Below are 13,912 nucleotides of genomic sequence, written 5' to 3'. Positions count from 1 at the left end.
ATACAATACAAACTGGTAATAATGTGTGTGAATACATCCTGAATAATAGAGGAACTCAAGGCCAATTATTGCAGTCTCAGCAGAAAAAGTACAAATACTGATAAATTGTACTTTTTCAGTAGTAGTAACAATAATAATAAAATAAAACAGGAGACATGCTGGAAATAGTGACCTGAATCTAAATTTACAGAGACTTGAGTCTCAGTCTAAAATCTTTGATCTCAAAAGCGGCTGCCAAACATCATAAACCAAAACCAGCCATAAAAGAGAGACAAAAATAACCAGTGGGACACAAAAGCTGCCACTGACATTGCTTGTAGAAAATCAGTGACATCTAAAAGACCAATAAAACAGCATGTAAAGTTCAAATGATAAGGCAAATGGAACAACACCACTGGGTATTTCCTAATAAAAATAATGACATTTTGACAGTCTGCTTCCTTTGATTCCCTGTGAAGCGCCACATTGACTAACACTTCGCTTCTCATTTTAACATCACATCATTAACGCCCTCCCCACTAGCCGTCTGACCCTTGTCTTACCTCTCATACTCCAGGTTGTCATGGTCACAGCGGGCATCTTTGTGCTTCTCCCAGTCCTTCCCGTGGCGGCACGTCGTCAACGACACAATGTCCTTCCCGTTGTGGATGTGATGGAGTGCGTTTCTGGTGTCCGAGCCGATGCCCGTCAGATACCGCTTCCCTTTGAACATCAGCAGGTACTTCCTCCGCGGAGGGATGGTGTTCCTCACTAGCCAGCCCCGTTCTCCACCCTTCTGGGGGTGATCCTTCGAGAACAGGGGGATGGAGACGTCAAAGCCGGGCCTGAAATGTTCTGTGTTGAGGCTGGCTTTGGCTAAGATGGCCTGGCCGATGTTTAAGCCCAGGTCCTCCGTGTAGTTGGGCCAGGTGCCTGAGTACAGGTTGAAGATCAGGTGGTTCCGCCCGTCGTTCCACAGCGGGTAACCACGGATACGTTCATCCACATTGGGCACAAACTGTCCTGATAGCTGGTCCCGGTCAAGGGTGTCTATCCCAAGAACAAACAGACACGCTTCACGGGGGTCTGATGTGTAGTAACGTGACTCAGCTATAGACTGCAGGATCTTCCTGTAGCTTTCCGACACGTGATCATTTTTCTCCGATGGATATATATACACCCTGAACCCATCCCGTCCTCTACGCCGGCACCGGGAGAAATCAAAACAGGTCTCCATACGGCAGCGACTGTCCTTATAAATGGCAGACCATGCTTGTCGGCGCTGGCGGGGCGACTCAGACGTCCCAGGGTCTGTCTGGAGCTCATCCAGGTGGGCGTAGCGGGGCAAGAAGGCCCGGTCGGTCCAGTTGGGCCAGGGGCGCACCACCTCACCCCGCTGGCGTGTCAGCAGCCGGAGCAGACGTAGCTGGACTCCTCCGCCCCAGTAAAAGAGGACCAGCCAGCAGCACGCACACAAGCCCAGCAGAACATACTTCTTACGCGCCTGCATGGGGGCCTGTCACAGTCTCTTTTTTCCGCTCTGTCTCTCGCTCTCGTCCTCTGTTTTTTACTTTTCCTCTGCCCCTCAGCTCTGTGGCCTCACAGGGGCGATGGACTGACTTGTGACTTCTAACAAGGAGCTTCTAACGGGGGACAATGTGTTAACAAGGACATCACTGCCTCTGAGTGTGGCCCAGTCCACTTTGCCATTTAGAATGACACAATCTGAGTAACTGACTCCCCTCTCTCAGCCTCTTTCTGCCTTCCCCATTTGCTCACCACTGTACTCTCAGATGTGGGTATTAGCCTGTCTCTGCTGTGGCATGCGCTGCTTCTGCTGCTGCTGTGTGCATTTCTTCATCTGTCCAGCCTGGTTGAGAGTGATGAAGGGTGATTTCTCCGGTCTCTCAGGCCAAGCTTGCTGCCTCATGGTGCCTGGCGAGGCTGCTGTCTGCAGGGCCCCTTCATGAAGAGAAGTAAACAAACAAGAATACAGATGAAGACAAAGCAACCAACACTGGGAAATACTCATACTGGGATTAGATGTGACACTGCTGTCTCAAGAAGTGCCCTAACAATGGGTATAAACTTTCATTTGGATAGTCATGTGTAATCTGCAACTTCAATCATATTTAATACACACAAACACATATAGTGAGACAGCAATAAAGTGGCACAGCTGGGTAATGTTTCACAGGCAGGGGGTTTAAAACTGTCAAAATTCCTCCTCAGCTCCAGCCCATAAGGAGAAAATTGAGAAAAAGTACAGCTCAGTGCACTCTCAAAAAGGCATCCAACCCTGATTAGCCACAAATCAAAACCAGCTCTTCTTAAAGTCCACCTTCATTCTATCTTGCTGGCTTTTTTTCTTGTGAAAAAAGGATGAATGTGACAGGATATTCACAGGCTCATATGTGCTGTGATGTGTACTGACTTCTGGAATAAGTGTTCTTGCGATAGTGTGCTAAACCTGGTGCAGCAGACGGGACTAGATATTATCATGCTCTTCAAGCTCCAGCTGAACTGAGCCAGATACAGTTGAGGTGCAGTGAAGAAGAAAATGAGAGTGTTTAGCTGCTAAAATGGAGATTTGGGGAAAGCAGAAGGAAAACAAAGCCACTTTATTGCCCTGAAACGCCCATTCACCTTGGAGAGACCAACTGAAGGCTTTTTTTGTTACATTGGCAAACTTGCAACGGTTTTTCTACTTCATATTTTTGCCAAAACATCCCCCCATAACTCCTCAACATGTACAGTATACATGTGTGTGCGGCAAACACCTCACAGTGAAGGGCAGTGTTCCTACTGCCAGCTGCCACACAAAGGCAGCTTTCAGGTCTCACCTGCCCGCTCACTCTACCTCTCATTCACATTCCTCGTTTCTGCCTCTTCTCCAGCCAAGCAGAAGTGATGCCTGCCATCTCTGCTCGCAATAAAACAAACAGCACACTGGTGATGTGGGTAAACAATGCATTGTCTGATTTCTCCACCTCAAAAGGACAAAGGAAATAAGGTTTTCAATATGAATTGAGCAGTTTTTACTGATAAACACTGCAAATACGGTATGTGTAGCTAAATACTTAAAATCCTACTTAACATATGACACTGTACTGAAGTGATTACTCGATTGACAGAAGTAGTTTATCCATTAAAAATGACAATCATTTGATGGTTACAGCTTCTCAAATGTGATAATTGCATTTTTATCTGTTTTAAATCAATGTTAATAACAAAATCTTCGGATTGTAGGTTCAATACCAATCCACATTAATTGAAAAAAAAAATCTAACAACTAACCAGTAAAATATAAGAATTAGTTGGAGCCCTACATTCATTTTTATTTAAAATTGTAGCCAATCTTTGGACGTAGTAAAATATTAAATCTTTAAAATGTTTCCGTGTATAAACAAAACATGACTTAAATCCACTGCTACTTTGATCTATTGCTTGCTCTGTTGCATCAGTAAATTGGATTGTTGTAGTTCACTTAACATAACATGGAGAAACCGGGAAGCTGTGCTGAACAAATAATCCTGACCACCAAACCAAGTAATGTGAGAAAGCATTTAGGGTTTTATTCCATAGATGGAAAAACCATCGACTCAAGTACAGCTTCTTGCTAACTTTGTAAAATGCAACTGCCTCAAAGAAACTTGTTACTAAACTGAACAGGCACAGAGAATGAACAACTTTGTAACTGTACAACATGGTTTAGGAATTGGAAGAGCAGGAAAACCTCCTGTAATTCCAATTTGGGAGCTTTCACACTTTATTCCAAGATGGTGCCCACTCTTATAGTCACAGCTTAAATTGGCTAAAATTAATGAGGTAGCAGCTCATTAACAAGTGAAACCAGTTACATTGTTTAAAGTTTTGTCATTCCAATGCAAGTGCCAGCTGATTGTTGGAACTCTGTAGTTCATTTTATCAAATGGGAGTCTGGGTCACATGGTATGAACGTGGCATTAGGCTGGATACACATTATTTCGCTCAACCTCATTAAAACTAGATTTTTTTTTAAAAACACTGACAACCCTTATAGTCAGCCCTGTGGCTTAAGTGTGACAGTATCATATGGGCACATGAGTGTTACTGTAATGTGTGTGGGGGTAAACACCGCAGCCAGTAGCGTCAGCCATACTGCAACAGATAATTAAAGTCAGCTAATCTACCTGCAGAGATGTTAGTGGGTGGTTTTTGGCACCTTCCTTCTTTCTACTTCTCTCGCTACGACTGCAGCCGCCTGAACAGCAAGCAGTCCAAGTTCTGGAGAAACAGACGCTGGGGATCCCATTACATACTCCCCATCAATAATTCACTTGCTCCTTTGGTTAAGTCATTGATTTTTCTTTCTTTCTTTTTTCCTGTTTTATGTCCCCTGCCACCAACACACCCAATTAGACTTAAATCTTCCTCCAGTGAGACATGCGTGTGAGCTCTATACTGGTGATTTGTGGTCGTGTGGATAATTGATAGTGATGGTAATAATGATGGTAATGATGATGGGCATGAAGAATTTATTCCGTTGCCTTATCTAATCTAATGCCAAGTCATTTCACATAAGGACGGCGTTCCCTTTTGTCCATCTTTTGTCAGTTGTCGTGCAAAAATAACCCACTCGAGATTGATCATAGCGCACTGAGGTCTCTCTGTTACTGTTGGATCAACAGTGGGAGTTTCCATTTCTAAGCTTTAAATGTCATTTCACAATGAGACACAGTGATTATTTAAAAGCCTGTCACGTCATTCCATTTGACTTATCAAATAATAGCAGCTCAGAGCTCAAATGTGAATTGATTTCAAAATTACAACACGAGTCAATGAGATATCACAGGTTAGGAGGACAGAGATAATATGTGAATAGAACATAATGATATTGCAGGATGTCATGAAACTATCCATTTTTAAATAACTAGCATCAAAATCTATTCTGTCATCATTCTGCCTGTACTGCTCCAGGTGTGTGAAAGCTTCAGTTAAACACTCTTATGTTGTTCTCTACCAACCTATTTTTAGAGTGCAAAGAAAACTTCACAATGGCTATTAACAACACACAATGATGATGAATGTAAGCCGGTGCAACTGTTCGGCATGCCTGGACCTGACTGGGCTGACAACATCCTTGGAGCTGTCAATCGCACACGCACATATAGATACGCACATACACACACATATAAGTGGCTTTAAGTGGTGAGAGAAGTCCCTCTGTCATGGATCAATGATGGATCATTATGGTTGGGTGACTAGCACTGGGAAAAGCCACAAGGCTCATTGAACAGAGGGGCCTGAAGGTGGAGGGACTGGGGTTCAAGGAAAGGTGAGGGCAGAACTCAGAGAGCTACAATTGCCCCCTTCGTCATTTGTATCCTTCAATTCATTCCTGCCTTCCATCACTCCTTCTGTTTTCTCTGCTCCTTTTACTATCCCACCTAAGCTGGCTTGAGGGTTTCCACTTAGAAACAATACAAATTTCATGCTGTTTTCCTTTTTCAATTATTCCTGCTTCATCCTCAAAAGGGGGTGCGGGCAGCGGAGGAGTAAGGATGAAGAGAGGGGCATAAAATACTTAATCACAGACATGAGGAATACGCTCTGCAAGGCCAAGTATTCTTTGATCATTCGCTCGCCTTGAGAGCAAAGAAACTTCTAGGAAGGTTCATTTAGAGTGTACTGAGCAAGCAATTAAATTGTGTCAACACTGCAAATAGGAAAAAAATAATAGAATAGTGCACCATACTTTAAAATTAGGTATTAGAACTGGACAAACCAGATTTCACGTTTCACAAGAAACTACCTCTCAGCTTCACTACTACACTACTAAGTCATTCATGGAAATGGAGTTAAAATGTGTTATCCCATCTGTCTCCCTTGAATTGTGTTTACACAGCAGCTTATTCAACTGTGGTTATCCAGGCTTTGATAGAAAATGAAAACTGACACGTTCTGAAATGGATGTCACCGATGATGGCCCTGAGCTGGAAATTCAACATTTGTCAATTTCTGTTTTTCTTCCACTAAACAGGATGTTTTTTTAAAAAGGGATTTCTGCATTTCAGGGAGCGATTGGCTTTCCACTTAATTGTTCAATTTGTTGTTTTCCGGCGGAAGCATGAAGCACTCAGCACTGACATTGTAAACACTCAAAATTAAATCCACGACCACTCCCGTTACAGACCACTACCTCCAGGTAGACAAATCACTGCCACTGTAGAGAAGCAGCAGCTGCAGTATTATGATGTCTGAAATGATTTGGGTAGTGACATAGAGCAGGTTGTAAATTGACACCGGATTGGCCAAATGCCTGGCAAAATTAGATTTACAATTTTCCCCAAATGATATGGTTAGCTCATGAAGACAGTCCACCTGAATGATGGGAGAGTAACATACACTGACACAAATCCTGGGCACTGTGGAAATGTCATGATTTGTGTTAGTGGTCAGAGGCAGCAGACCTTTCATTGACTTGTTGTAGCCGTGTGTGTGCGCCTGAGTGTGCGTGCGAGTGTGCCTAAATTATACAAAAACACACATCTGGCATGTGTGTTTTTGCTGGCCTAAAGCTGGCAACATATTAGCTCAGTGAAATGAAGTGTTCTGAGGAAAACACAAATCTTGTGGTGAGGTGAAAGGCTAGGTCGAGCTAAAATTAAACAGCAGACTCTGTCATTACCGGCCCCAGAGATGTGACAGCGTGACCAGGGACCAGAAGATTGCTGCACTTGTCACTTCTGTTATTGCAGTATTTCCCAACCTTTTAAGCCGGTGACCTCTTAAAGTGAAGCTATGCGTAAAGCTATGCGTACTTGCAATCCCTCAATAAAGGTTGCATATGTCACCAAATTGTGGCCAGTTCAACCAGTAAGTTATTTTTACTTCTCAGTTTTATTTGGGAACTGTTAAAGGGGACGTATCATTCACATTTCAAGGTCTATATTTATATTCTGGGGCTCTACTAGAATATCTTTGCATGATTTACAGTTCAAAAAACTCCTTGTTTATGATACTGGCTCTTTATGCGCCCCTCAATTCAGCTTGTCTGGAACAGGCCATTTTAGCTCCTATCTCTTTAAGCCCCCCCATTCCCTGTGAGCCCACTTTGTTCTGATTGGTTAACGTCCAGAAGCAGCACCTTGAATGACGTCCGGCGGCTCAGGGAAAATGCTTGTAAAACAACTGAGAAAAGTAGGATTTCACTCATTTTTCTCAATCTTTTGTCAAAATTAGACCATTCCTGATTTGAAATATGCGAGTGGACAACATGAACAACTCATGCACAACCTTAGCAACAATGGCTACAGGCAACACTGCAAAGGAAGCATTCAGATCAGGCGGAAGCCCTGACTTTTAACTTTCAGGAAACATTTTTTCATATTTCCAGCTCAAGATTTGGAACTATGACCATGTTTAAACATCCAACATCATAGCAGTATAAATTTAACCTAAAAAAAACCCATTATTTCCCATTTAAGGTGGGTAAACACTTATCCATATCACACAAGCAAAAAGCTAAGATAAGGGAAAAGTACAAAAGATTCAGTTAACTTTTTTGTAGCAGAAAGAGATATTTTCTGCTTTCTTACCCCTTAAGTCGCCTCATCACCCCTTACATTTATCTTATGATCCTTTGGAGGGTCCCAAATCCCAGTTTGGAAACCACTGTGTCTTTGTTTTAGAGACTGGGAGGGTCAGTATAGTCAGGAATGTGTGCCTACGCTCATTAATTCAAAGTGTGCTTTTTTATATGAGTGAATGTGAATACCTGCATAATAGCAGGCTTGCATTTACATCTCTCTGATTGTGTATAACCTGAGCATGAGCGACTGAGTGCATGAGGCTGCGGTGAAGGTTAGCCAGTCTGTGGTGAGCCAAAGAAATCCTGCTGCGGTAAACAAAACAGAAAAACCCCCAAAAATAGGTGCTGTCTTCCCTGACAAACATTAAAGGCTTACAACAGAGATGTGATCCATGTTCTATTTTCTGCCCTCACCTACTAGCTGCCCTTTGAAATTGAGGTGCTCTCTACCCACCCACACACCATATGCATAACTAAGCAGACAGATACATGCATATGCACATTTTCAGTGTGTGCTGAACAAATAACTTTTTTTTTACTGTATAAAAAAAATAATCTCTCTTGGCGTCCACACACAGCTACTGCAGTATTTTTCCATTAGCTCCAACACCTTCAAACCATAATGGCCATAAACTTAATCAAGCGCTGGTTCTTTTATGAGGCCATTTTCATAATATGGATAACAGCGTGTTCTTCTCCACCTTAATAAAACAGTAGTGCTCGCTCCGTGCCTGGGCTGAGAGACTATGACATGGTTAATAAGATGTTTACCTCAAGTTGAACGCCCTGCAACGCAAACAGCCTCCCAACCGCGCTCACATTCCAAACCCCAGCGTAATTACAGGCCGGGTTGATTAATTATGTCTTAACAATATGCTGCACTCCAACGCCACAAGGGCTAATTAACAGAATGAACAATATGGGTAGGAACAATTATAAGGAGGCTCAAGCTAGCATACTGAATTTGGCAATACTGTTTACGGTCCCAGGAAAACCGGGACAGAATACTGCGGATCGGGCTGTATCACACATACGGGAGAGGCCAAGATCATAGCTTTGCATTGGCACGCAGCTCCAAGCATATATAGAATAGAGTAGCCTACAGGGGTCAGCGGTAAAGCAAGCATAGTGCTCAGTGCTTGGGTGCCTGGCTGTGCACCTGACAGCACGCACAGCAGAAACAGTGTGCAGCTAAATCCATCTGCCTTATTAACTGGTCCAACTCGCAGCGCATCCTACCTGCAACTCATCTTATCTCTGGTGATTCGGGCCTGGAGGCGGTCCTGTCTCAGAGCTCAGATCGGATCGGCCTATAAACAATCTGACCTTGACAACACAGGGAAAGAAATACGATCTGACCCTGAGATAAGGAGGAAGGGGCTCATTCCAAACAAGGTTCAATTAGTAGAGTGCCCCTGACATCTTTGATTAAAGAGGTAGTTTTTGATCTTGTGAGGAAAATAAATGAATTCAAAAGCTTTTTCTGCATCTGATTATAGCATACTGAACCTGCTTTACTCTCCAGCTTGATTATGAACAAGATTTTTACACAAGCACAGAAAAAGGTGTACAGGCTACATGAACACTATACAGGGTTAATAGCTTCTAAATGGTTGTGCATTGATATTGATATTGGCAATACACAATGAACACGTTGATTATGGAAATACCCAGCCCCTGGAATGTGAATATTGTCTGTATTAGGCAACGTTATGACAAGACAAGACAGGAAGATTTGTGCTTCTGTTAATCACCAGGGAAGGTATTACAGAAGCATCACACATGTAAAATCCTATTGAGACGAAGGGGTCGCCATTACAATAAAGTCATTTCATAAATGAAATGAAATGCATTTACAGCTTGCTGTCAAGATCCACTCTCCCCAGAGAGCCTTTTTCTGCGTATCCATGATAATGACAGCACTTTATTTGGGATCACTGAAGTCCCCATCTTTTCCCATAAAAAAAAACAAGAGAGTTGCAATTAAATGCTGCAGTGAACTCTGGCAGCCCTGTTTGTTTCTTTGGGATTCATTAATACGCGAAGCACTTAGTGGGATGTGAAAGCAGGTAATTTTCTGCTCTTCCCTGAGCTATTAAATAATATATCCTGAATCCAAAAGGGGCATTAAAGACAAATAGAGGCCAGAACAAAGCATATTTTATTTGGACTGCATCAAAAAGACAGAGCCCTGTTGCTTTACTTCTGAGTTCTGAGAAGTGAAGCCTAGACGGACGGATGAGTGTTCAAAAAAGCTTTCAAGCAAATGGAAATTCTCTACAGCACTCAAGATAGACTTAATGTAGAATATTTATATTTCCAGAATTTAATATAACTTTGTTGTGCTGGCTGACTGAGCACTTTAAGTGGAAGTCTTGTCACACTGCATGATATACAACTTTCAGTGTGTCAGTGGTCTGTTCAGTATCTTCATTATTAAGTCTGATTGGTAAATATGTGTCTGCAAAGTAGATCGTAGTTAAGACATATGAGACATTCGGTGCATTTCAAGCTTTCAAAGTGATTCTGATTTTCATGCTATTTTGCCGGCAGGAACAGCATGACAGCTGAACTAGTGGCAACATTATTTAATATTCTTGGATGGTGGCAGAGCAATGTGCAACCCGCAGCCCATCTGTCCAGTGGGAGAAGCAGATCATCTGCCAAAAGATTCCACCATGTACTGAAGCTTTTACAAGGCTCAGAGAGTAGATTTTGGGCTTAGATAGCACCCAGTGAATGTATAATTAAACACAGTAACATTACAATTACTGTTAATTATCCATAAATGCATCAGACAGCCTACTGTGACCCAGCCACACTGTGTGAACTCTGTGTCAACCTCGCTTTCAACACATGCCACCCATTCAGCCTACCTGTCACAGTATAATAGGGAGATCCGTTGCAGGTGGCTGTAGCAGGTTCATCCAGTTCTGTATCCTGGGGGTGGGGAGGGGGTTCAGTCTATCTGGTCCCATCTGAAGCAGAATCAGTAGCTACAGTTGCGCACTTAACTGTTGAGCACCCTAAACTGTGGGTGCTGCTACAGCTCAGTCGGCCGATGACACCAGATGAAGGGGCTCAAAACACCAACTTCTCCTCCTCACGGGGCGACCACGCTCTCCATTTACGAGCCTTATAATATGATTAAGTTACAAGGCTGGCATAGCGCAAACACAAGCACCGTGTGGGTGCATCTATAAAAATAATCAAGGCGGAGTGTCCCGCCGCCCCCTCGCGTCTGTCTTCCAAATTTACCAGATCTCCCACTTGCAGATATGTCGGATTCTCCTTAATTATCCAGCATGCATCTCTGTCATCCCCTGCTGTTCCACCACCGGCTACCTGGATCCCCCGGCAGTCGAAACAGTCTGCTTGTGTCAAATAAAGGCTGGTAGACTTATAATAATAGACTGGTGTTTTAAAGCGCCCCTGTTGCACTTACAGTGACTTTAGGATAAAGTGTCAACATTGCATAATTTCAATTCACATTCGCAATTCACATTGGACGAAGGGTCTCCTAGTTGTAATCGTGAGAGAAGCTTTTCACACTTGTGATTCTCATCGCAACATCTGAGCGGCGTGAGTGACAAAGGTGCGCTGCTGAGCGCCATGCAAACAATACACCAGGAGAGCTGGTGGTAGTAACGCTGCTTTTAGGTGGAAAAACGCACTTATCACAAATATGTTGTTAATTGTATAATCCCAGGCTGTGCTGGGATGTGCCACACTGACCGTGGACAATGATTATAAGAACGTCTCGTTGTATCTTTATGAAAATGAGCTTCAATGATGATCAATGGCTTGAGACCAGAGAACACGTTCTCATGAGCTCTATATATACTCTATAACTCTAAATACAGAAGATTTAGTAATACACAATCTCAGCACAATCACAGACTTATACATTATTGGTAAGATACATCTACAATGCACACAGCGTCTAAACACAGACAGCAGATATCACCAGTGTGATCCCCCCCTGAGCTCCGACTTCTCCCCGACAGAGAGCTCGCTCTTACCAGGTAGAGAACCACGCTCTTCCCCTCTCTGGTAATTTTCCTTTTCACACCACGGCCGGGCATTTGCGAATCAATTCAGCGTACAAGCGCAGGTCTCCCCTTCGGGATATGAATGATGAATGTGCGTGTGTCCATTTTCCATATCCACAACAGTCCACACACGACCCGCCCCCGGGCGGTGGTGATTGGTTCAGAGGCTCCTCGACGTCTTCGCCGCACCGTAAAGAAAAACACACATCTGGATGCGACCCCTGCGCAACTGGAGCGCTTTGGAAACACCGAATTACGCACAGGAACTGAACCGACATGGAGGAACGTCATATCTCCCAAGATGCCTGTAAATGTAGCTGTTTATTGTGGCTGAAGATTGCCATCGTGTCAACGTTACAGAAACCTTTAAATATATCACTGGACACTATCATAATATTTTGTAGAAGGGTGTTATTATTTTAACAGCCCAATAAGTGAAATGTTGCAGACTATAAGTCAATAGTATATTGCGGTATAATGCATTAGGCCTATTTGTCTACTCAGTATAAAAATAATAGGCTTCTTTATTATGGTAAAAAGAACCGTGCACATAGCCTTCTTCACATATATTATATGGGCCTCCCCCATATAAGCCCCCCAAAGAGCCAAATTATAGAGGTTAAGAATCAATGTTGAGTTGTTAAAATAGTAGCAGCAGTAGATCTATTTTCATTTTAAAAAACATTCCTATTGTGCTGATGTAGCTAGTGAATGGGAAATGTCTTCCAAATGCGCTGTAGGTTAACGCATTGAATGTGGAGGGTGATGACAGGTTAATAATGGGGTACATGAACAGAGATGAGCGTCACAGCGCCTTCACCTCCACAGCAAAACAGACATTTATGAGACTCTTGCGCCGCTCTGCGTCCAGACAGAGTCACCCTTCTTCTCCTCTTTACATTCACATTGTGTTGCTTTGGACCTGTAGTGACATCTCATCTATAGGTTTGACTCCTGGCTTTACAACGTAGACCCAAACCAAGAGAGGCAGGCCGGGCAAGCGAGACTAATCACACCACTGCAGAGGCTTTCTGAGGATTAGTGACAGATGTCACTGTCTGAATGTGGTTTCTGCAAGCTTTTACAGGAATAGAAAGAGAGAGAGTGTGTATTAACAATCAAAATGGCGTATAAATCAACCTGAAACCGAACTTAAATAGAAAAGGTTATTGTTATTGAGGTTTTTTTTAACATGTAGGCGTCTTCTTTAACGTCTTCTTGTGGTTATGATTTTTTTTTTTGATAAATGTTTAAAAAATTGTCAATACTGGTAAACTTTTCAAATTAGACTAATGTTAGAGCACAATTTGCACTAGATCAGTGATAGCCTAATATCAGAGGAATATCATGGGATGTAGCTGAAAGCTCCAGGGGGAAAATGGCTATAAAGTTTTGAGGGCTGCAACACTGATTGTAAACAATAATGGACGTAGCCAACTTAATGTTGGTTTGTGGACTCAAGTTTTGAACATAGATATAGAAACATTTCTATCCTTAGGTTTATTTTAATCGTCACCAAGTGGAATTCATGGAGAAGTGACCATATTTTGGCGAGAGGGTGGAGCAGGGTACATTTACAGATAACTAGGCTAATGCTAATTTTCGCTAGGAAAAAAGTCTTAAAAACCATTTAAACAAAACGTACTTACCGGAAACACTGAAGAGCCGTCTCTCTAAAAGGTCTTTTAGTACAACCACACGCTCACGATGTTATAATTAGCTTAAACTTTCATGAACTGAAAACACATTAAGTGGCTCCTAGATACTCTTTGAATATGTGGTTACGCCATGTATACAATAGCAGCATACCCTGATTTATCGTCAATTTTTCTCTAAATGAAGCCATAAAATTACAAAATTAACGACATGGTGTGTATAAGAAGCCGTAAAACTTACCATTGAGGCCATAAACTGATTAGGAAACTCTTTACTGAGGTAAATAAATCAAATGAGAAGTTGGGTCATTAGACTCCTCGTCTAAATTAGTGGAGTCGCCCCCTGCTGGCCATTGGATGAAGTGCAGTTTTAAGGCACTTCTGCATTGGCTTCACCTTTGAGATCTGGACCAGTTTCAGACCAGTTTTAGACCTGGACCTGCCTGCTAGGATGGACCTGTGCTTTAGAGCTCCATGAACCCATATGCCCCCCTCAGAGGCATTAACCATAGCATTAACTACCCTACTGTTCATTCATTTATTTAGCAGAGCATATGTATGGAGTGCCGATTGTAATAATTTTGGTTGTATAGCTGATATATTTTGATTATTTAGCTCACTTTACTCACATTTAGCTCATTATTTCTTTCAAT

At 42.6% G+C, this 13,912-nt stretch overlaps 1 protein-coding gene across 1 annotated transcript in view; it reads right to left on the bottom strand.

The window, feature by feature from the left end:
- ext1c (exostoses (multiple) 1c) overlaps positions 1–10,600 on the bottom strand; it is an 80,529-nt gene extending 69,929 nt beyond the window's left edge. The window contains exons 1-2 of the mRNA XM_062435724.1: positions 10,429–10,600; positions 543–1,941 (exon numbers count right to left, since the gene is read on the bottom strand). Of these exons, the coding sequence (XP_062291708.1) occupies positions 543–1,489 (947 nt within the window). The 5' untranslated portion in view covers positions 1,490–1,941; positions 10,429–10,600. The remainder of the gene's footprint in view (positions 1–542; positions 1,942–10,428) is intronic.
- Positions 10,601–13,912: the final 3,312 nt, after the last annotated feature.

The sequence above is a fragment of the Scomber scombrus genome, chromosome 16 (genome assembly GCF_963691925.1).
Source record: "Scomber scombrus chromosome 16, fScoSco1.1, whole genome shotgun sequence".
Classification (NCBI taxonomy): domain Eukaryota; kingdom Metazoa; phylum Chordata; class Actinopteri; order Scombriformes; family Scombridae; genus Scomber; species Scomber scombrus.
This window is presented reverse-complemented; position numbering and strand designations above follow the sequence as displayed.